The 25,643-nt window shown below is 42.6% G+C and overlaps 1 protein-coding gene across 5 annotated transcripts in view; it reads right to left on the reverse strand.

Annotated features, from left to right (window-relative positions):
• prox1a (prospero homeobox 1a) overlaps positions 1 to 25,643 on the reverse strand; it is a 203,161-nt gene that overhangs the window by 157,680 nt on the left and 19,838 nt on the right. For all 5 annotated transcript variants that reach the window (XM_085981201.1, XM_085981193.1, XM_085981195.1 and 2 more), the window contains 2 exons: positions 22,432 to 22,536; positions 14,000 to 14,194 (listed from right to left, as the gene is read on the reverse strand). In XM_085981201.1, the coding sequence (XP_085837327.1) occupies positions 14,000 to 14,194; positions 22,432 to 22,536 (300 nt within the window). The remainder of the gene's footprint in view (positions 1 to 13,999; positions 14,195 to 22,431; positions 22,537 to 25,643) is intronic.

Here is a 25,643-nt window from a genome sequence, read left to right on the forward strand (position 1 = left end):
TCTTCCGAGGATAGAAGATATTTTCGCCTCACTATCCGGAGGGAAACGTTTCACAAAAATTGACTTGGCACAGGCATATCTACAGATGGAGGTTGAGGAGACCTCTAAAAAGTATCTCACAATAAACACACACAAAGGCCTGTACCAGTACAATCGACTGGTTTTTGGAATAGCATCAGCTCCAGCTATCTGGCAAAGAGCTATGGAGCAAGGCCTGCAAGGGATTCCGGGGACTCAATGCTACCTAGACGACATCCTTATAACAGGAGAAAACGACAACGAGCACCTTGCCAATTTGGAGCAGGTGCTCACTAGGCTGAAAGAACGGGGCCTACGAGCAAATCGCCCCAAGTGCGAATTTTTCCAAAATCAGATATCATATTGTGGCCACATAATTAATAAGGAAGGGTTGCATAAGTCACCTGAAAAAATTGAAGCAGTTATAAAAGCCCCAGCACCTGAAAATGTTTCACAATTAAGGTCATTCCTGGGATTAATAAATTACTATCATAAATTTTTACCGAACTTATCAACTATTCTACACCCTCTTAATGATCTTCTACAGACAGGAGTGATTTGGAAATGGAACGAAGACTGTAAACGTGCCTTCCATAAATGTAAAGACTTAATCACATCCGAGAAAATTTTGGCTCATTACAACCCATCACTACCAATCAGACTGGCGTGCGATGCATCCCCTTACGGCATAGGAGCGGTATTGTCCCATAGATTCCCTGATGGCTCGGAACGGCCGATAGCTTTTGCGTCACGCTCATTGAACTCAGCTGAGCGTAACTATGCCCAGATAGACAGGGAAGCACTCAGCCTGGTATGGGGAGTGAAGAAATTCAACCATTACCTACACGGACAAAAATTTACCTTGCTGACTGACCATCAACCCCTCATCTCCATATTCAACCCTAAAAAAGGTGTCCCCATTATGACGGCACAAAGACTACAGAGGTGGTCCCTTTTTCTAGGGGCACACCAATACAACATTGAATACAAAGGGTCAAAACAGCATGGGAATGCTGACGGTTTATCACACCTACCGTTGCCAACGATAGAAGAGGCGCCTACAGTAGACCCAGTAGAGATATTCCACTCTACCATAGTGGAATGTCTACCGGTGACAAATTCTGCCATTGAAAGGGAGACAAGAAATGACCCTACTCTCTACGGGTCTACGATTTAACAGTGAAGGGATGGCCAGCACATGGCGAACCACTGTTGCCAGCATTCTCGCAAAGAAGAGAACAGCTGTCAGTGTGCCGAGGAACCTTGATGTGTGGATCCAGAGTGGTGATTCCACCCAAACTCCAGGATAAAGTGCTAAAGGAGCTTCACGAGGGGCATCTGGGTGGAGTGAAAATGAAGAACCTAGCTAGGGCGTTTGTATGGTGGCCAGGTATCGATGGAGACATCGAAGACATGACCAAGAGCTGCCTAGGATGCCAGAAGGTCCAAAATGCTCCGCCACAGGCCCCTCTACATCCATGGGAGTGGCCCTCATCTCCCTGGCAAAGGGTGCACATCGACTTTGCTGGTCCATTTATGGACTCAATGTTCTTAATCGCAGTTGATGCACACTCCAAGTGGCCGGAGGTAATAAAGATGTCCTCCACCACCACGGAAAAAACCATCACAGTATTAAGGACCATATTTGCCAGGAATGGGCTGCCGGAGCAGATATGTTCTGATAATGGACCGCAATTTGTGTCCGAAGAATTCAGAAAGTTCTTAAAGAACAATGGGGTAAAGCACTACACGTCCGCCCCATACCATCCCGCCACCAATGGATTGGCTGAAAGGTTTGTCCAGACCTTCAAGAAGGCCATCAAGGCCATGGGTAATGAAGACATAAAACTTCAGCACAAGGTGGATAACTTCTTATTTGCATATAGGAATGCAACGCATATGGTTACTAACCAAACTCCCGCCATGATGTTCTACAATAGAAACCTAAGATGCCGGCTGGATTTGGTCAAGCCCAACATCCGAAGGGACGTGGAGAACCGGCAGTTTCAGGGCATGAATGAAAGGCCAACTAGGGCCTTCCAGATAGGCCAACCGGTTTTGGCCCGGGACTACCGTACCGAGAAATGGCAGCCTGGAACTATCTGCACACGATTAGGACCACTGATGTATACCGTGGACATCGGAGACAGCATAATAAGGTGCCATGCTGACCAAATCATCAAGTCATCCGAAAAGGGACAACCTACACCACCACTCTATACATCTAACGATGAAGTAGAGATACCCATATCTACCTCCGATCCGGTGATACTGGAGCCCGATGAACCCGACACTGGCCTTCAAGCCGAATCAGCCTTGCCAGAAGAACCTACTACACCACCAGAAACTACTACACCCCCGAGGCGTTATCCAGACCGAGTCAGGAAGCCTCCTGAGAGACTAACTTATAATTAATTAATACAGCAATGTATATTATTTTGCATATAACATGTAATTAATAATTACTTAAAATATGATGTACTAGTTAGCTAGAAGGGGAGGAATTGTGGTGTATGTGCCTTTAAGAGCCCCAGGTGTGCGTAATGCCGGTAATTGCCACTTGGGCTATATAAGCCTGTGTATTGTGTATATCCTTTAGAAACCCCCCCCAGACTTGCTTAGTAAATACCTATGAACCAACTCCTGTCTTCAGTGTCTTTATCTACACACGGACACTACAGTAAGGCCGTTGAATGTCAAGCGGTTGTGGTTAGACTCTCGCTTGTTGGAGGCAGTCATTGCCTGGCACTTGTGTGGCGTGAATGTTACCTGCCACTTCTCAGCCCGTACCTGAATGTCATCCAGGTCTTGTTGCAAGTGGGCATGGACTGCTTAATTATCTGAGGAGTTGTGAATGGCACTGAACACTGCAGTTATCAGCGAATATCCCCATTTCTGACCTTATGAGGGAGGGAAGGTCATTGATGAAGCAGCTGAAGATGGTTGGGCCTAGGACACTGCCCCGATGAACTCCTGCAGCAATGTCCTGGGACTGTGATGATTGACCTTCAACCACCACAACCATCTTCCTTTGTGCTAGGTATGACTCCAGCCAGTGGAGCAGTTTTCACCTGAAGTTTTCCCATTGACTTCAGTTTTACTAGGGCTCCTTGATGCCACACTCGGTCAAATGCTGCCTTGATGTCAAGGGTAGTCACTCTCACCTCACTTCTGGAATTCAGCTCCTTTGTCCATGTTTGGATCATGGCTGTAATGAGGTCAGGAGCCAAGTGGTAATGGCAGAACCCAAACTGGGCATCAGTGAGCAGGTTATTGGTGAGTAAGTGCCGCGTGATAGCACTGTCGATGACACCTTCCATCAATTTGCTGATGATTGAGAGTAGACTGATGGGGCGGTAATTGGCCGGATTGGATTTGTCCTGCTTTTTGTGGACAGGGCATACCTGAGCAGTTTTCCACATTGTCGGATAGATGCCAGTGTTGTAGCTATACTGGAACAGCTTGGCCAGAGGCGCGGCTAGTTCTGGAGCACAAGTCTTCAGCACGACAGCCGGGATGTTGTTAGGGCCCATAGCCTTTGCTGTATGCAGTGCGCTCAGCCATTTCTAGATATCACGTGGAGTGAATCGAATTGGCTGAAGACGGGCTTCTGTGATGGTGTGGACCTCAGGAGGAGGCCAATATGGATCATCCACTTGGCACTTCTGGCTGAAGATGGTTGCAAACGCTTTAGCCTTGTCTTTTGCCTGCACGTGCTAGGCGCCACCATCATGGAGGATGGGGATATTCATGGCGCCTCCTCCTCCTGTTAGTTGTTTAATGGTCCATTACCATTCATGACTGGATGTGGCAGGACTGCAGAGCTTTGATCTGATCCGTTGATTGTGGGATCGCTTAGCCCTGTCTATAGCATGCATGTAGTCCTGTATTGCAGCTTCCCCAGGTTGGCACCTAATTTTTATATATGCCTGGTGCTGCTCCTGGCATGTTCTTCTACACTCCTTATTGAACCATGGTTGGTCCTCTGGCTTGATGGTAATGGTAGAGTGAGGGATATGCTGGGCCATGAGGTTACAGATTGTGGTGGAATACAATTCTGCTGCTGCTGATGGCCCACAGCGCCTCATGGATGCCCAGTTTTGAGCTGCTAGATCTGTTCTGAATCTATCCCATTTAGCACGGTGGTAGTGGAGGGTGTTTTCGGTGTGAAGATGGGACTTCGACTCCACAATGACTGTGCGGTGGTCACTACTACCAATACTGTCATCGACAGATGCATCTGAGACAGGTAGATTGGTGAAGATGAGGTGAAGTAGGTTTTTCCCTTGTGTTGGTTCTCTCACCACCTGTTGCAGGCCCAGACTGGCAACTATGTCCTTCAGGACTCGGTCAGCTCGGTCAGTGGTGGTACTACCGAGCCACTCTTGGTGATGGACATTGAAGTCCCCCACCCAGAGTACATTCTGTGCCATTGCTACTCTCAGTGCTTCTTCCAAGTGGTGTTCAACATGGAGAAGTACTGATTCATCAGCTGAGGGAGGGTGGTAGGTGGTAATCAGCAGGAGGTTTCCATGCCCATGCTTGACCTGAAGCCATGAGACTTCATGGGGTCCGGAGTCAATGTTGAGGACTCCCAGGACCACTGCTTCCCCACTGTATACCACTGTGCCGCCACCCCTGGTGGGTCTGTCCTGTTGGTGGGACAAGACATACCCAGGGATGGTGACGGTGGAGTTTGGGACATTGGCTGAAAGGTATGATTCTGTGAGTATGACTATGTCAGGCTGTTGCTTGACTCGTCTGTGGGACACCTCTCCCAATTTTGGCACAAGTCCCCAGGTGTTGGAGAGGAGGACTTTGCATGGTCGACTGGGCTGGGTGTGCCATTGCCGTGTCCGTAGCTAGTGCCAAGGTCGATGCTGGGTGGTCTGTCCGGTTTTATTCTTATTATTACAGGTAGACTATCCTTTATCCGAAAACCTCGGGACCAGCCGTGTTTCGGTTTTCGGATTTCGGAAGGTGGGTCGGCGGGGGGTCGGTGGGGGTCGGGGCCGGCGGGGGTCATGTGCACGACTTACGCTGACGCTCAGCGTAAGTCGGTGGGGGTCGGGGTCGGCGGGGGTCGGGGTCGGCGGGGGTCCGCGGGGGGTCGTGCGCACGACTTACCCTTTATCCGAACTTCCGAAACCGAAACCCTCTAAAAACCGAAGGTTTTTTCGTTCAGCGTAAGTCGTGCGCACGACTTACGCTGAACGAAAAAACCTTCGGTTTTTTAGAGGGTTTTGGTTTTCGGAAATTCGGATAAAGGGTAGTCTACCTTGTGTTTCAGTGGTTTGTTACAACTGAGTGGCTTCCTAAGCCATTTCAGGACAGTCGAGTCAACCACATTGCTGTTGGTATGGAGTCACATATAAAGCAGACCAGGTAAGGATGGCAGATTTCCTTCCCTAAAGGACATTAGTGAAATGGCATGGATTAACTCACCCAAATTTCCCTTACTTCCTGTGGGAAGTAACCAGATCTTTATTTCGTGTCTGCCATCACTGACCTGCATCTCAACATTCCATGGCATTGGTGCTCCAACTTACTGCATTACCCCATAGTCGAAAGCTTAAACTCTGTCAATATAGCAGTAGGCTACATTACAGTGAGGCTTGTGTGATGAACTAATGTCATTTTCATAATGTTGGAAGGTGCATTTGAATACAAGATTCCTTGGATTGAATATTCAAAATCTTCCCACCAAATGTCATCTACACCAGTAGTTTATTTCAGCTGAATTAGGTTCATTACCTCCAAAAAGGGAAGAGCACCTATTTAAAATAACACAGCTGTACTTATTCTTCTTGTATGTCACGGACAATAATTATGTACCAAACATTGCTTATAGAAATCAATGAGACATTTTCATGAGGTTCTGCTGTTCCTTTGTACTGCATGGTGCTGTAATTTGTCAGTAGTAAAATTGCCATAGGGAGAATATCTAAGAATAATTCAACCTTTTCTTCCCTCCTCCACCCCCACCCTATCCGTTTGGTAATGGATTGCAAAGAATCTCCTAATAGCTGTAAATCAAAAGAAAAGTAAGTATCGGAGTGCATCTCTAACATCAGCTTTGAAGCTGGAGCATGTGTAAGCATGCATTAAGGTGAAGGCCAAGTATTTCTGATATGGTTCAGACACAAGATGGGTTCAACTGGCTCAGGACTTCCAGACTCAATTCGGCACAGTGACAAATTATTCTAGAATAACTACAAGAGATCATTCGAGAGAAAGTTGTTGGATGTTTGGCAGAAGGAATCAGAGTGGAAAGGCCATAAAGAAAGGGGGGGGGGGTAGTGAGACAAGAGAAAAAGAAAAAGGAGGGGGCTGAAGTACAAAAGGGCACGATGGGGGCAAGAGATGATGAGAGCGAGGGGAAGAGAAAGTGAGAGAAGTAGAGGGGGGAGAGAAAGGGTACAGAAAGTGAAAGAAAAATTGAAAACGAGAGAGGTATACACAAAATAGTGTTCTGTTATCAGTACAATAGTGAGGCTCTGATTATTATTAAAAATGATTGAGAAAGCAAAGTGAGAAAGAGAACAAAAGTGCAAGAAAGGGAGCACCCCCATTAATACTATTTGAGCTGCTAGTTGGGAAGGACTGAGAACATGCCAGTGACAGCACCCTTTGATTTTCTCTCTCCCCTCTGGAGACTCATAACTTCCACTGTGGTGTTCTCAATCCAATTCCTCTTAGAAATGGTTGTTTTAAAAAAAATGCTATTTTCCTACACAACAGTGCCATCAAAATTGCTTACACAACAGTGACTACACTTCAAAAGTAATTACTTGCTGGTTGAAGTACTTTGGGACATTCCGAGGATGTGAAATTTACTAAATAAAGTGGGCCAATTTTTCTGGAACTGAGCAGTCATATGGCTCAAGGATCAGGAAAAGGGGCTGAAACCCAATGACTGGTTCTCTACCTCTTTAATGCTGCCCTTTGATTTCTGGAACTTTCTGGGGTGGGACAGGGTGGTGGACGAACCTGGCCTGAGTCTACAGAAGGCATAGGGCAGACAGCACCATTTAAATGAGGTGGGGGGGGGGGGGGATTGCTGGTTTTCTGCCTCACCTGCTGGATACCCCAGCACTAGGGCGCACAGAAAAGCTAGTGCTGTGGCCTACTCTTTAGCCCCTGCTGACCGTACGGTGTGTGGGAGTCCCGGGGGCAGGCTGATAAACTACAAGTAGGCCATAATTGTTTTTTGGACTTTCTCAGAGGTTTAGGGCTGGATTTTGCCAATGAGGAGCTTCTGGAGGCGGGACTCCCACTTATCGGGTTTCAGTCCCGCCTCCATCGACTTCTGGCCAACCCACGCTATTTTCCCTTGATTGATCTTGCTGAGCCCGCCCAGCGGGCTTAGCAGGCCAATTAAGGGAAAGCCGGTTACAGAGAACGGCAACGTATGACGTTTCATCTGTCAAAAATTTGACAGGTGAATTGTCATCGTTTGACAGCTCTGTGAAGCTGTCAAACACAGACATTCTCTGTAGTTTGATGAGTTCTTGAATTCAAGACCTCATCAAACCTCTTTTGTAGAAATTAGATGGTTGCTGCATTGGAGAATGCAACGGCCATCTGTTATCTCTACCGCGGAGATGCGAGACTCTCCGCATACCCACAGGTTGAAGCTTGCAGGAAGAAACAAAAGGTAAGTACACTTTTTCTAACACTTTGCACTTACCTCAGATACTCACCTCTCCACACTTGCACCCATCACTTACCTCCACAGCACACTTTTGGACTCTTCCGACCCCCGCAGACCCACTACTTGCTTCGATGACCCTGGCGGGTTTCGGAGCCTTTGGGAAGGCCACACTTGTGTGGGCAAAATGGGGATAATCCTATTTTCTGCCTGTTAACAGGCAGTTAAGTGGCTGTAATCCCTTCCCCCCTCCAAGGAGATGGGACCCGGCGCGAGACGGCTACCCGCCTCCTGACAAGGTTGGACACACCCGCCCCCAAATTCTGTCATTTTCCCGGCAGTCTCGTCTCCAAACCCGCCTCTCCAGGGCTGACAAAATCCAGCCCTTAATCTTCAACTGGAACCTTATGCCTCCCAATGGAAATTGGCAGGCAAAATTAGATGTATGGGTTTATGCAGTAAAGGGCAAGGAATTGGGATTAAGATAGAGCTGCCATGGCTAACAAAATGGGAGACCAAATGGCCTACTCCTATCCCTAACTGATCTCTGGGGTATTCCATTGTCCATAGCTGACCAATTTGAACTCCTGCCATTGGCTGAACTAACCATTTGTCTCCTATTAGTAACCATTTGGAAACACCCTCCTTTATTTCAAGAGCTTTCAGTTTAGCCACAAGTTTGCTGTTAAACACTATGGGGGCTATTTTGCCAGCCCTGGGGAAGCAGGTTTGGAGGCGGGACTGCCTGGAAAATGGCAGAATCTGGGGGCGGGTACCCATCCCGCCCCCATGCCATCTTCCCAGGAGGCGGGTACCTGACTCGCGCCGGGTCGCATTTCCTGGAGGCAGGTAGGGGATTACAGCCACTTAACTGCCTGTTAACATGTAGTTAACAGGCAGTTAAGAAGGTTATCCCCATTTTTCCAGCAGAGGTGCGAGCCTCCCGATGTCGGGAAACCCCGCCAGGGTCACCGAGGCGAGCAGTGGGTCTGTGGGGGTCGGAAGGGTCCAAAAGTGCGCTGTGGAGGTGATTGTTGGGTGCAAGTGTGGAGAGGTAAGTATGTGAGGTGAGTGAAAAGTGATAGAAAAAGTTTCCTTACCTTGCAGGCTTCAATCGTTGGGGATGCGGAGGCTCCGGCATTTCAATGGCAGAGATGACAGAATGGCTGCTGCATTCTCCGATGCAACAACCATCTGCTTTCTGCTCACAAGAGAGGTTTGGTGAGCCTCGAGTACAAGAACTTACCAAACAACAGAGAATGTCAGTGTTTGACAGTTTCTCAAAGCTGTCAAACGATAACAATTCATCGGTCAAAACTTTGACAGATGAAACGTCATACACTGACGTTCTCTGTAACCGGCTTCCCCTTAATTGGCCTGCTAAGCCCGCTGGGCGGGCTTAACAAGGTCAATCAAAGGAAAATAGCGTGGGTTGGCCAGAAGTCGATGGAGGCGGGACTAAAACCCACAAGCAGCAGTCCCGCCTCCAACGCGCCCCCACTGGCAAAATCACCCCTTTATAAATCTGAACATCAAGCAATACAACATCCACAACATTACGGCGCTCGCCGTTATTTATTGATAAATGGTACAGCAACTTCAGGCAAGGAACAGATACGAGGTTAAATGTGAATATCGAAAAGTTGCTGTTCAAATTGCACCGTTCTGCCGTCAGCTTTGCGAAAACGACATCTTATCCTTAGCTTCCCCATTTTTGTAGGAATTTTCCCATTAAACTCACCACAGAAAGTTAAGTTTTGTCATTACAAGTGTAAGTACCCTTTTAACGTCGTGATAAACGTTGATGACTGCCAATCAACCCATCTAGCACTGAAAATTAACTATTACATGTGTGGAGTCTCATTCATTCAGGTTTTAATTGTTGTTGGAGACTTTCCTTTCTCTCCTATTTCGAATCTTTCTTTCCCTCTTTGTACCTGATTTGACATATAATTCACCTACTCTAAATTTTTTGGAGCTGAAGGGTGCAGGGGCAAGTTTAACCAATGGCAGACACAGTTAGAATCCCTGCTACATCAGGTTCTGGCCCAAAGTTTTTCCTACTATAGATGTTAAGCCGGCAGATCATCGATTCCTAGGATTATGCTTAGATCCTTTTAGAAAGTTTTAGAAAAAAGCTGCAAGAAATTTCAGTCACAACTCCTCCACCTCCCGTGCTCCTCCACCTCCCCTCCCTCATTTCTCCCCCCCCCACGCTCCTACCCTCCCCTCCCATGCTCCTCCCCACCTGTACCTTCCCTGTCACCTCCTCCCCTCCATAGATTGATACAGGCACCTGTAGAGCACCTTCAACATGCTAATGGTGTCCTCAATGATGGTCATGAATGAATCTCATTAAAGTGGTGCTCATCTGAAATCCTAGGACAGTGCCTGCATCATTAACCATGGCTACAGAGGATAGCCTTGATCTCCAAGGAGCCACGCAGCATCTTGCCTTTAAGGGTCAAAGAGTGCTTTCACGGTGGGCTGCTTTAAAATGAAGGTATTGTGGCAATTCCCAGAGAAGCAAGAATTAACTTGTATTATGGTGCACTGCCAATCACATACTACACAATAAGAAAGTGGAATCTTTTCATGTTAACATAGATAAAGGGCTTAAGCAAGAGAACAATTATGGACATGTGGGTACAATATGACCCCTTGGATATTGGGGAATCTGGCCCTTTTGTAAAATTACAGTGTCCTGTCATTTTGTCACTGGCTGTCTATAGAGAAGATACAATTGGTGGCTTTAGAGAACAATGCCGGAATTTTAATAGGGGGGTTGGTTGGGAGCGGGGGTGAGAAAGTGGGCGGGAACCCGGGAGAATGAAAATCGGAGGTCTCGGCCGGGGGAGGGTGGGTCTGCAATTGCAGAGGGTGGATAAGGCAGGGACGCTGGATCCAGGAGGTAAGTATAAAGGCACCTACCTCCTGGAACCAGCAGTTTTCACCTTACTTTAGCTGGCGGGTTCTCAGAGGCCCGAGAAACCTGACCAGCCACAGTTAAATTTGAAAAGCTGGTTAAATCGGAGGCACGTCAGCCTCATTATAGTATTTAAATGGATGACCCGCCTCCTGGGAGCGGGTTGGCTACCCGCCACCCTGCCCCCATCCCCCCCTCCCCCTGGTCCCGCCTCTTTTAAAACCGGAAGTGGGCGGGTTGGAGGCAGGCTGGGATCAGGATTCAGTTTTTTAACACTAACTTCCCACCTGACCCCAACCCACCTGTTTTTTGGGGTTAAAATTCCCCCAATTGAATCCATGGCTTGCTTGATGCATTCATGCACAGCTGTTTAGCTAATGTTACAGGTGTGCCCAGTGGCAGCTGAAATTAAAAGCGGTGGTGACCTTAGCAGCCTCTGGTATAGCAGTGCTGTGGTGTAGGTGAGATGCAAGTATACTTTTGTGTGGGGGTAGAAGTGAGTGGGTGGCATGTACCTTCAGTGTAGCCTCACTAGCATGCTCTCCTTCCTCTGCTCCTCCTCCTCCTCCTCCTCCTCCTTCTCTTTTTCCTCCAATCAGAAATGGGGTTGGGGGGAGGAGGAGGGGAAGAACAGCAGCCATCAGTAAATGGTATAAAAGGTCGATGACAAAATAGTTGGCAACAATAAAAAAACAAATTGACTATTAACTGCACGTTAATAGTGAATCTAGAACTGTTCAATTTTCCTCTGTCTTCTCTGTGGTCACTAGCAACGCTAGAAGCCCATTTTGTACTGGTGGGAATATGAATGAACTCGAATGAAATGGAAAATGGCTTGTATGACATCACTGCCTCAGTTGCATGTGCCCATGCAAAAAAAGGATGGGCACTTCTTTTGGCAACCAGAAATGGCAGCAGAAAACAGGGCGGGTGTGAAAGTAGTTGGGTTCCAACATTACGGTTCTCCGTCCAATGTCCTGCTGCTGCCCCCCCCAATTGGTTATACAATTATTACCAGGTACGATAGTCTAGTAATTAGAGTGCTGGACTGGCAACCCAGAAGTTCTGCCTTCAAATCCCAACATAGCAAATTGGGAATTTGAGTTAAATAAATCTAGTAATTTGTGTATTAGCACCAGAAAAATAAGCATGAAAGCTTCTCATTATAAAAACGCAACTGGTTCACTAATGTCTTTCAGGGAAGGGAATCTGCTGCAGCTATCCAGTTTGGCTACATGTGACTCCAATCCCACAATACAGTTCAATGCCTTCAGGGCAATAAAATACTGCATTGCCAGTGTTGCCCATATCCTAAGAACAAATGGTGGGCAAGCTGAAACTCTTATATTTCAGCATTAACCTTATGAGATACAATTAATTTTCACCATCAAAAATTCTTAAAAGCATTTAATTTCTCATTGGCAATATACCTCTCTGCTACTTTTCCCCTTAATTTATCCTAACTATTTTGACCTTATGGCGTTAAAATCAACTTTCCTGAAATTGATCGCTTTGCTCAAATATATCACAGTATCAAATTTAACGTTACGTTCTCTACCGTAAAAGTTTTCCACCATCTCATTACTAAATATTACATCAAATATATAAATTCCTAGTCCCCATTTTAACAAGCGGGATCAAAAAGCAGACCTGCATTGGTTTCCTAAACAGACATTTTGGATGATTCCATCACTATTCCACTTTAATTTAAGGCAGATACAAACCCTCATAACCATCACTCTCTCCTTTTCCCTAATGCAGCTTTTATTTGTTGAAAAAAGTAATCAATTTCCTCTTCGTGTCCTGGTTGCCTATCACAATTCCAAATTATTACTTTCTTCACCACTTGTGTCACAGATTTCTACCCAAACTGACTTAGGTCTTCTAGAGTTAAATTTCCTCTTTCAAAAACGTTGCATACCTCTTCTAAAACATTTTAAATCCATCCCTTAGATATACTCTTATTTGCTTTCTAAAGTATATTTCTTTTGAAAACCAGATATGAAAGTAAAATGAGTATGTTCAAACTTCCTTCACTAACTAATCTTACATTAACCTTTATAGTCTGTGGGATGATTTTAGAAAATGCACATGAATGGAGCAAGAAGATATAGGCCTAGAAATTGAGTGCCCTTAGCGCCGATTTTGCGGCGCTAGAGGGCCTAGCGCTGCATTTGGTGCCGGCGCCGAAATTGCCTGGGGCCCTTACGCCGCGGTAGACCGGTAGCGCTGCGCCGGCACCAATGACGTCATCGGTGTGCGCAGCATCCCGGTTGCCATGCCGACGGGCCCCAGCGCCGAAATTCAGTTGCGGCCGCCTCGCCCGTGACAGCCGCAACTAAGACTCTGGCAACAGAGTCTTACGAGTCTTTGCGCCGGCGCATTAAAGGCCCCGCGGCGGCCGGACGCTTTCCCGCCGGCCGCCTGGCCGCAGCTCCCTCCCCGGACTTCCCCCCCCCCCCCCCGGAACAGAAGCAAGCCCGGCACTTGTCCGAGGTGCCGGGCTCATTTTTTAAAAGATTTTCGCGGGCCGCGATCGGGTGCAGGCAGCTCCTCCTTAAGGGAAGGAGGAGGCCTGCACTTCCCGAGCCTGCCGCACCGCATCGGGTGCCGCAGCGCCGGAATTGCGGCGCGAAACGGCAGTTAGCGCCGATTTACCGCCGCAAAGACCCTTCAGTAGCGCCGGCAGCCGTTTGGGCGCGGCCCTGCTGAATTTTTGGTGCGCGCAGGGGGACTTAGCGCCGGCACTAACTTCCGGCGCTAAAGCCCTGGCTAAGCCAAAACTCAATTTCTAGGCCATAATCTATTGTAAAAATATTGGTCAATATGTGGCCATTTTAAAAAACAGTTTTACTTCCTTCTTCCCTGCGGCCATGGTCACTACCCATGTTTAAATATTTTAGTGGTGGCTTCTTTAGGGTGACCTCTAAAAAGTAGACTGCATCATACCAAGAGTTTTGTGACATAGTGGAATTTAAATTTCACTGACATCAAAGACTAACTGCTGAGAACACCCAAGGTCAAAGCACAAAATTAGCAGACAACAAAGAGATCTATAAACTTCCAGCACTAAGACCTCAAGCTATGATTTTAAATCCTTTTGCTTGGTGAACTCAACATAATTTTAGCTGGCAAAAATTGTTAGGATGTGCTGCTTATGTTTTCAATATTATTCTCAATAATTTTATTATAAGTAAGCTTTCATCGACTCATACTTTCAGCAGTTGTCAATCTAGAAGCATTAAAATAAAGTCCTGGCCTATGGTTCTACTGCTTTCTACAAAGAAAGTCAAATTGGTTGTATAAAGTATAATGAGCTGAGGTATCTTCACTAATACCATGAACATCAGCCTTCACACTTGCCACTGAACAGCCACTTAAAAAGGAAACAAATTAGTCTGTACCTCAAAATCATTTGCCTTGTTGTAGTGCATGTTCAAGGCTCTGAAGAGCTCAGAGTCGCGGGAGACAGTTAGCTCCTCGGTGCTAGTTACTCCATCATTAATAGACTGACGAGCGAACTTCTCCATCTGGATGTAGTAAAATTCTCGGAAATTGCTGAACCACTTGATAAGCTGTGAGGTGATGCACCTATTAAACTGTCAATAGGAAAACACAACAGGATGAGCAGTTTCAATTTCAATCTGCCACAATATACTTCAGTCACTAAAATTTTAAATAAAATAATATATTTAGAAATACATTCAAAAATAACTATTTTAGATGATATTACATAAAATGGTATGCATTATATCTAGTAGAGACATTTTGTACAACAAAAGCAGTATTCTGCTCAGAATTCCTAATGAAGTAATTTTGCCTCACAGTGTCTACCTGCACACATTGTTAATTCAATAAATAGGTCATTGCAAACATGCAACCAAAACAAAAAAAAAATACTTGAGCTCATTCAATTGATTTGGTGCCCAAGTTCAATTGAAATCATATTTAGTCTATGAACTGAATCCATCATTGAAGTATATTTAAAAAAAAGCATATTTCTGCTCCTAAATTTGCATGTATGCAAGATACATCCATTATACCACACAAAAACAGTACAAAATTGACTACTGCTTAATCGTATAAGATTAGTTCAAGTAACTAAGACAAATTTTCAGCATTTTCTAGGTTGTCATGCTGTAAGTATTTCTAATCCTGGTTTATTAAACTATTTTGTAGATCACAAAAATGTAAGTTGGTCTATAAAATTCTATATTTGTGTATTCTTATTTTCCCTTCCCCCTCCCAAACATCTGTTCAGGAGAAGGAACAGCAACATGAGGAAGTATGAAGAGACCAGGTGCATCCCCAGAAGGAGGGGACATGGGACATCATCTCACCCAGGGCTGCTTTCATGCACCTTCTCTGCCTGGCCTGCATAGGTAAAGGCCTGGAAGTACACTGCCTATTCACCCTTTGGTTGGCGCATGAAACAGGCTACCATTCAGGGGGAGAAAGGAAAAATATTGTATAAAAAAGCAATATAGAGACATCATGATTCAATAATATCCTCTATTGTCATGATCACAAAATAATTACATATGAAGGTGGCCATTTGGCCAATTTTAATCAGGGTTGATGAAATGGTATAAGTACACACTCTGAGCACCTTATTTTAATACAGCCTTCAACCTCAATATTCTCAATAACTATTGTGATTCTCTAATATTGCAGTCCTATATTTACAAGCAATATACTAAGTAGCATGTATCTTTTGAGGCAATCTTTCTGATAAAATGATATGGGTCAAACACAAGTACATATGTTAAGTCTGAAAAGACAAGGACCCCCTAAATTCAGCAGGAGTGCAGCAGAAACCCTCAGAAATTGGTTGGGACCCAGCCCTCAATGGAGGGCCTTGTCTAGGGCGGAACCTTCAGCCACCTCAAATGTCAGAGGGACTAGGGACTCCATACACTGGAAGTCTCGGCTTCACCGATCTCAGTGGGACCCAACATAAGGTTGGAGGCCAGTATTCTCAGTGAGATGAAGTGCACTGGCTTTTAGAAGAGCACAAGTGGGCCCCATTGGGGGTTAGGCCAGAGAATAGGCCTGGGCCCCTACAGAATTGATTTTTATTATCAGCATCCTTAAAAATGGGGCCAAGAGGGCATAAAAATAATTTCTTTGTAGTGGGGGACCTGGCACTTCCCCCTCCCCCCCCCCAAAGTTCCTGGCAGACAACCAAAATGCATCGGTAGTGATGAAGGCTCCTGCTGGGCCCACGCCAATACTCTTGTTGTGCCAGCACTGGAGGGCACAATCCCACCACATGTGCTGGGCTAACTGCCCATGTAAATTTAGTGATTTTCTAGCTCACTTTTCATGCAAACAAAACTAAAGCTTAAATGTTCAAAACATTAATTTTAAAGTGTAAATCAATATTTTGAAAAACAAGCTGGCAAATATTGCACACAGGCTAATTAATAATCTCCGCCTCTCTTTTCTTTCTCTGCACCGCCCCCCCGCCAATATTTCCAGAGCTAGTGGAAAAGTCAAAGTTCAAGGCTTCAGAATTATAGTCTGCACTAGCCACAGCTGGGAACTGAAGTGACCAAAGGGAATGATTTCAGGGTAGTTTTTCTATCCCCTCCCTCTTCATAAAAGGAGTTAAGGTCATAGACAGTCTTCCAGACATATCTATTGTCAAGCTATTTAGAAGTTAGATTGCTTGTGGTAGTTGGCTTCAGACTTAGTAGCTTGGTGACCCTGAACTTTTATGGAGACCTACTTGACTACAACAAATGTTGCCCTCCTCTCCAACAGGGTCTTGTGTGTGCACAAGGTCAGCTAAATCTCTATTAGTCAAGTTAAAACCAATAAATTCAAACTGCCTGTACATCAGACAGCCTGATCCACTGCCTTTTCTCATCATAGGCATCTATCATTTTTCCCCTTTAGAGCAAGGGGTGTGCATTAATCAAAAATCACAGTGAGCACTTATCAAGCATTTGCTCTGGCCATGAAGAGGGCTGCCTGCTTCTATCAAGCTGACAGCTAATGGGTGTGTAATTACAATGCAGAAAGTTGTTTCTATTCCAGTGAATTTAAGATAATGAAGTGAATGAAAATTCATGGCAGTGAAGGCTAAGTAACAAGGAAACAGAAGTGGAGGCTGTTGCAGCTCCCAAAGGCCAGCTTGCATCATAATTGCCTTCCAGTTGCAAGGGTCCTCACAGATAATTGACCAGAAAATGATTAAGTCATCATCAAATCACTCTGACTGCAAGAGTTCAAACATGTACTTAACCTATCCAAGAATTATATTTTCACTCTGTGTGTCTGCTCTGTCTCCATTCAGCCTTGCGGGGACCTGATTAAAAAGACAACTGAAGGACCCCGTTATCTGATTTGCTGCTGATTTCAATAGAACTTAAACCCATTACTATTTGCTGAACTCAGAGTTCTTTCCATGTTATCTCTGCAGCAAAATACACTGTCCAAATTTCCAGACACTGAGATAAGAACTACAGGCCCCATGACGACTACTGTTCCTTTTTAATTCTTTTAGTATAAGAAACAAAACATAACAAAACGATAGCAGCCTGCGCACCCGGGAATGAAAATTGCTTTGACATGGAGATTAAGCTTCAGTATTGTTACAAGACATTGTCTCCTACATACAAGAATAGAGAAAAAAGAAAGGGTATTTTTTTCTAGAATGGCCTGTAGATGACCTAATGGGACTACAAAAAAAAAGTAAGTCCACATGACAGTGTTTGGCAGAAGGGTATAAAGGGAGATTTAAAACCTATTGTTACAGAATTGAAATACCAGAGATGCACTGGCCAAAACAACAGAGCCACTCAAACATGAGGGCTCAGCATTTAAGACTTGTGTCACTTTTTGCTTATCAAACATTAACAGTTCCTGAATTACAGTTTTTTTTTAAACAAACATAGTAATCTTGATCTTTAAGGTCCTCGCTGGTGCATCACAAACAAGTGAATGGCACAAGAGACGGCCTCTTCTTTCTGCAGCCTAATTGTGCCTGTGACGGATTAATGCTTCCCGTGGGACATGTCCAATCCCAGTGTTTGCTGAAGAAACTTCCTAAATATTCAATGAGCACAGTCAAAAGACGCATAAAACAAATCAATTTGACACCTTAATCTAGCTAGGCAGTAATCGACTCAAGTCGATGGGTGGGGGGGGGGGGGGGGTGGGGGTGGAGGGGAGGCGCTGGACAGAAGAGAAAATTAGATTTTTTAAATTTTACAGATGAAAACCCTGTTCTCAGTGGTCATGAGAAATTCTAAAAAATGGCACTTCCTCTTCAAGCACTACATTATCTCCTCTACTGTCTTAGATTAGGAAAAAAATCCTTTTTATAGTTTTCTAAACAGATTAAATTCTGTGCACATTCTCCTTACTTGAAGTGACTCAATCTGTAGTTCTGATGTACACAACTTTAAAATGTTTTGTAAGAATGTTCAATATATATTGTAATTATATGCATCAGTCATTAGCGAATTACAGACGCCATAATGGCATCTTCGCTTGCAGAATGAAGATATTTAACATTAGACACAGAGCTGTTGAAGCTCAGAATTCTCTTTATTTGAGGTGATAAAGACTGCAGGCAGTCCAAGAACTATTGGTTGCTGCAAATCATATTAAACTCACCACCTTACAAAGTTTCTATGGAGCCAGAATGTTTATGGGCTACTTTACAATTCCTCCAGCAGCAAACATGGACACTATTCAAAGCAATTCTGGCATTACATCAAAATGTCTGTGTAATGGCAAAATGTCATTAATAAAAAAAACACAAGGCCTTTGAACTGCAAAACCATTGGGATTCAAGTATTATAAGTTTACTTATCATAAAAAAAAACATTAAATGATGTGTTTACTCCACTTTTATGCAATATATTGCGCTGTATGATCATCATATCAAGCATACTAACTGGAGAATAAATACCAGTCGCAGGGCATAGATGTAAACTTTCACCCCACCCATATTACGCTATTACCTCCAAAGATAAAAGCAGTTTGAATCAAGTTTAGAGGTGGAGAGGGAAGAAGTGTATAAATGGTCCAGTGAGAAATAAAGCAAAGATGCATTTCAGAAACTGCTGAGTAAATACACTTTGCAATTATGCCTATTGTGTAAGATCCATCCCATATTCCACTGCATTATATATTTGGCTCAGAATTCATTCCCAATATTCAAATGTTGGTCTCTAATCTCTTCCATCTTTGCTCAAAATTGTTTAGGTGAACAGGCCAATTTTAATTACTACAAAATATATTTTAATGTTACTACTGAAAATAACAAAAATTTGCTCCACTATTCTGTGCCTAATATTAAATGTCTCAGTCGTTCCCTTTATAATTTTTTGCAAAATCTTACTTTTACAATTACAGTTAATATTGTGTTACTAAATGTCAATGACAGGAGCATGGCACATTATATATTGATCATAAATATTAAGTTTTCCCATGAAACATAGGACACATTTTCCATCAGCTAATAAAAGGACAAAACACCATCAAAAGCTTCCATAAATAGGCCTTAGATGTATTTTATAACTGAAAAAAAAGTTGTTTTCAATGAAAAATGACCTCAGGCACATTTAATAGATCTTAAACCATGTAATCAAAAGGCACTTTTATATTAATAATGTGCCATTGCTGGTAGTCCCGTGTGCCCATCACCACTGAAGGTGCACTAGAATATAAATTAAGTGAACTTTGTGCGTCGCACTTCCATAGGTCTTGAGAGTGCCTGTTGAAAGTACAGAAAACGAACAGATGTTCCTATTTGCCCTCCAAGAGGGAGCAGCAGTGTACAGGTGCAGCAAAGAAGGGAGGGCAGTGATTGGAGTTCACAGGTCTTCACTTGACCACTGCTCTCATGGACTTGCCCCCACCCCATCCTATCACCACACACCAATATCAAAAAAAGGGCTTAAATAAGATTTTTATAGCACAGAGCCACTTCTAAAAATAACTTTTGATTTTCACTGTCCCGTTAAAACCATCTCATTTACAGTGGTGAATGGTTTTGCCAGCAAAGGACGCAAAGAACATTGTTGTCACCAATCTGAGAATAGAGCTTCCGCAGAAACAGGTGAAAAATAAATGTGCTGGCACATGTAGAGTTTTAGTTCTTTTTGGGCTACAACTTCCTCAATTTCTGGGGAGGCACAGTACAGTTAATGGTGAAACTACTTCGCTAGTCATACAGGGAGGAGTGGAAGAAATTCACCCACTTAAGTTGGTGAAGGCCATGGTTTTTTTTCTAGCCACCATTTCCTTCATGTTCAGCTGTATTGAAGTTTATGATGGCATTAATCTAAAGGCAGGACTTTGTTTTGCATCTTCAATGTTAAGTTGAAAACGATAAACTATCCCATTTACAGGGGCAAACTGAAGCTGAACTCATGGTTTAATTTGGCTTCCATTTGCTACTCCAAAAGGACTACAAGTCAGTATGTGGAATTTTGGGGCTTGATCTTGTGACCCAAGTGCAATATTTATCACTGCTGGTGGCAAGCCTATTATTTTAAATATGTAATTTTTTTTTACTGGTGATATTCAGAAATTAACAAGGAGGAAATAAAGCTCACAGAAAAGGCATCACGTGCAGTGGCAGAGTGTGAACTAGATGAATTTTTTTTTAGTAATTGTCAATGGCAAATAGAGTCCTCCTTTGTTGAAAGCACAATTTCAGCTGTATAAAAGGAGCAGAAATTCCTTTTTTTCCAAAAAGCAAAAGATGCAGAGCAGTAATTCCACTACCTTGATTACTCAGTTCCACCCATATGGGCTAAGAATCTATTCCATCTGTATGGGCACCTTCAGGAAAATGGTCGCAACTGGCAGGCACTATTATCAGCAGATCAAACCATTGAAATATTATCAGCAGATCAAACCATTGAAATATAGGACAGTAAAAGTGCTGCCTGCTGGAAAATCCAGCTCTAGTTTGGTTGAAAATTTTTTGAGGAAAAGTATGCTCCTTTCTTTGGGGAAAAGAAGTAAAAAAGGAACAAGGCAGTACATGTGAAAGGTTATAGGGAAAAGATTGGATATGTAAGTAAAAAGTTAGCTTGGCTCAGTAGTAGCACTATCACCCCAGAGTCAGCAGGTTGTGAGTTCAAGCCCTTTTTCAGGACTTGAGCACATAATCTAGACTGACACTTCAGTGCAGCAAGAGGGCGTGCTGGATTGTCGGAGGTGCCACTTCAAACGTAACTGATTGGCTACAAAGCGCTGAGACGTCCCGAGGATGTGAAAGGTACTATATAAATGTAAGTTCTTTCTTTATCCCACAGGTAATCTGCTGTATGAGTGGTGTTTAACCTAACCAATCCATTTGATCTCACTGCTCAGGGACACCTTGCCGATATATGGTTTAAATAGGGACATCTTTAGATCAATTAGGGGTTAATTGTTGAGGGAAGAAAAAAATATGCACAGTATATTAAAGAATATATTAAACTTGACCAAGAACTTGGTCATTATCACAAATTCTATATTTTCTTTTGGACAATGAGGTTTATAAATGTTCATAACTGCTCGATAATTGTGCTGTCAAAAAACATTTAATTACATTAATATTCACCATGGAGACTAACAATTATTTTCCTTGCCAGTTTGAGCTTTTATTGAAGTGATATTAATTTTTTGATCACCTTTTGTCAGCTTTCAAAATATGAAACATCTGCAAAAAAAAATAGGAATTTCTTACACTAAATGAGGAACCTCAGAAATAAGATAAGGGAGATGCTACTAAGTATTTGCTAATTCCCATTATTCTTAAGAATAAAACATTAATAATTATAATCTTGGCACTTTGGTGCAGAAATGCTGTTGCAGTTCTCAGAGTTAACTGACTGACTTACAATTCCACACAGTTCAAAAAGAGTAATTATTTCAACCAGCAAAGTGACCATACTACTGTTGCACTCTGAATAAACTGCAGTACTGCTAAAATATGGATATCACTCCGATGTGATAGGTTTGGTTTCCCAGCTAAGGTGGAACTTAATTGTTTTTTCTAATTTTAAAAAGTTGTATGGATAATAATAGAGGGGCAAAACCACACATCAATTTACAGCTTACAATATACTAAGAGATTGGAAAATACTGGCAGCAGCAGAAGGCGGAGAAGACAGACAGCAATGCCCAGGAATTAGTGCAATAATTCAATATTGCTTCTCTGTTAACTATGCAACATTTTTAAAATTAGAAAAAGTTCAGTTTCACCTTAGATGGAAAAATAAACCCATCACATGGACCAATATCAACAATGCAGTTTATTAGGAATGTAACAGTAATTTTGTAATTTTTTTTAGGTTAAAAAAATACACTGCAGGACTGTATAGTTTGCTTGAATGTTTAGTCATTAACAAGTAACAAAAGCAAATCCCAACTCTGAAGAGGGAAATTATGCCTAAATGAGGAAAGTCTATGTTAAATTTATAAAAATGAACAAAAGCAATAAACACAAATTGTTTCAGAATGTTATTGTTAAGATTATTTCATATAGTAGATTTAAAAAATTAGAATTTTAAGATTTTGTAACTATCTTAAAAAGCCTCTGGGGGAAAAAAGGACAAACAGTTCAAATCAAGAAAGTAAAAATACAAATGCGGGTTAAATATATCAGAAGCAGAGGGAGGGTGCAGCTGTGACTGGACAGCCTTCACGTCCTCATTTAAATAATGTGGCCTGAATCTGTCAGTTTATTCATCCTCCTTATGCTCAGTCTATGCTACATCAAAAACAAATTAAGTAGTAAATAGAAGACAATAGCCACCATTGTTTTTTGTTGTTGCAGTGGCTGTGGCAAAAAAGAGGGCAAAATCCTCCTTCTCTTGCTTACCTTCACATCAGAGAAGAACATCTTCAGCATGTTGGAACTAGGGTACCGGGTGTAGAAGAACATCAGCTTGGCCTTTTTCAGGTGATTAGGCGACAGTCCCTCCTGTATGTGAGATGCTGTTTGTCAAGGAAAATATACAAAGCAATTATGGAAAACAAGGCTGTTTGGAGAGGACAGGCCTGCAGAGCAACCCTTTAGTGACCAGGCAAATGAGTGAACAAACCAAAAAGAACATCAGCTGCCGATGTTCAATGGTCGCACAAAATGCACTCATTCAATGTTAGGTTTATCCAACAAGAGGTGCGTGTTTTAAAAAAAAAAATGCTTTTAAGAAGTGCACTTGTTCAGCATTAAGCAGAAAAGAACAGAAATATTGTACCGCCCAGTGATTTGTAATGATGGATAGAAGAACACTTACAATCACGAGCTCTACATTGTCATTACGCCACTAATAAAGCTAATCATCAGCTCCAACAAGAAATGAAAACAACTATTATGTTGTAACAGAATAATTCACAACCTGCATTAAAATTTAACAAGTTAGATATAGATGCAAAAGAAATTCACAAAACAAAAAGGGTATTATTATAAAGTTAAAAATTAAACATCTTGACTCATAGCAGAGAACATTGTATGCCTAGAAACCTTACACAGAGGGGTTACTGGGTAGATCTGGAGATATCTGACCTATGCAAGGGTACTGAACCAAGATGTATCAAAGGTTAGTTTTCTGACAGTCAAAAAGTCCCCAGGGGCCAGCTGATCAATAAATTCTTTCTTACACTGATAAAGAATCCTATTTATCTGCAAATATTATTACCCTTCAGCTCTGTAGACAGAAGCTTCCTAAAATAGTTCCCAGGAGAAAGTTTAATGTGAGGCTAACCGTAACAATCTAGCAATTCTGATTTTCATTCAGCTTTCTTGGCACTCTTTTGTGTTTTGTGCGTTAGTATGGTTTGGGCACATCTGTGCTGCAGATCGCCCACCATTTCCTCCACAAATTAATGGCTTTATAATTTATCAGAAATGAAGATGCATGTGGAGAAAATCAATGTGGGCCCTGGAAGGTCAATTAAGGGGTCTTTTCCAGAAGTTATTCCAAAGGGTGTTCTTTTGAAGAGTATGTTTAAGAGCAAAAATGCTGTTAACGTCCACGGCTACACAAGTCATTATGAAAGGATCTACAAATTTATTTCAGAGGTGAAACCATTGTAAAAGGAGATCTTATCTGAGTGAACAAACTCTTTAGCAACTCCATCAAGCTGGTCCTTTGTATTTCAGAGGCTTAATGATGGCAGAGATGATAACTCATGATTGACATGCTTCTTGTACCAAGAGGGAAGAGTTGAAAAACCTTCTGTGACCTCCATTAGACTGATAGGGAAGACTAAAAGAGCATTACACTCTCCACTGCCATCTGTCATAATGCATAAGTGAAATAACGATGGCAAATGAAAGGAAGTGCAGCAAGCTGTTCTGCAGTGGCACATGAATTGCAGAGTATTAAAAGAATCAATGCCTGCTTGCATTGTAGGGAATAACGGGAAGACTAGAAACAAACAAGACCTTCAAAATGTTTAAAGATGTGTGAACTAAATATTGCAAGGTAGACATTTCCATGTGGAAAACTGCTGACCTGATGGGATTTCATTTTGAAGGGATTTTGAACTATATTCCAATTTAAATTTCTATTCAGGAGTGCACTCTCTTACAATCTATTTGTCAATTTCAGTTCAAATTCATAAATTTTAAAACCAACTAGTGATTTCTGCTGTGCTCAGTCCAGATGACTGAAGCAAAACCCCTGGAAAAGGGAGATTAGGGTAGAACTGAATTGACAATTTTAGGACGTAAATATAGAAATCCTAAACAATTTATATAAATTTTAAATTTTACTATAAGCCTTGAAGAGCTTTAGTGGGAGCTTGATTTCAGCATGTACGCATTAGATACAAGTGGAATGTGCAGGCCAAGACCAGTATGGAGCATTTTTAATTTAAGTTTTTAAAAAATTAACTTTGAAATTATCGAGTGCAGTTCACAATCAGTTTTCTAATGGACAGTTAGATGGATAAAATAATAATGGTTTATATACACACCACTTAAGTGTAAGAATTTACTTAATTATAATTTGTCACTCTTTGTCTCTTTTACTGACTATTCCCTTTGGCTTGCAAGGGTGAGACAATTCTAGTCAAAGGATCTCCACCTACACCAATGATATTCTTGGTCAACTCACCAGGTTGCACACAAGTCTGAATAGGGTCCTTTCTTGCTGGTCCTTTTAAAATTGGTAAACTTGCCATACCCCACCACACCAAGCAATGTCAGGGTACAATGTATGACCTTTTGGTTATGAATCCAATGTTCTAGTGATGTTATCAGGTTGCCCAAATTATTTTTCCAATCAAATATAGTGCATCCAAAAAATCAGACAATAGCTGGTAAAACAAAAGTTCATGCAACTCTACTGGCAGAAAATAACTTAATGATCATTAATACTCAAATTATTTCAGATGTGTCAAAATGGTAAAATCCCAAAAAGGTCAAATGAGTTACACAAAGCAATCTTACAGGCTTACATCTGTTATGCCAGAGGCACATTGGCAAACACAGATCATATTGTATTTGTCATGTTGTAAACCCCTTGAATATACAAATAATAATGATAATTTTAAATGGTGCTAACCATCAGATTAATAAAACTATTGTACTTTTATTCTAAAAAAAATAAACTCACTCAGGAGGTGTATCACAAAATTGAAAACAGTACTCACTTACTAAATAATTACAAACTTCACACTTTTCAGAATAAAAATATTCTAAAAACAATATATTCAAATAGAATGTGCTTACCATCATTAGATGCCAATATTAAAACATAAGTGAGAAATTACTAAATCACCTGCAACTCCTGGAGCATCTTTCAATAGATATTTTGGTCAAGTAGCCACTTTGTGAACTAGTACAGGAGGACAATCTTTACCTAATGTTATGGTCCAGGTGCTTTAACAGAGCATTACAACAACAAGTAGTATTTATATAGCGGGGGAGAAATTGGGTGAGTAGCGCCACCTGTTAGCGCCTAAAGAGGCAGGCAGTGGCTGTAGCGCCACTGGCTGCGCCTCCCGCGATATTCAGGAGGGGCGCTAATGGTGGCGTTAGCCTGTTGCGCTGCGCCGCCACCGATGACGTCATTGGAGTGCGCA

This window comes from Somniosus microcephalus, chromosome 3 (genome assembly GCF_052327205.1).
Source record: "Somniosus microcephalus isolate GS21.2 chromosome 3, FLI_Smic_1.0, whole genome shotgun sequence".
Lineage (NCBI taxonomy): Eukaryota > Metazoa > Chordata > Chondrichthyes > Squaliformes > Somniosidae > Somniosus > Somniosus microcephalus.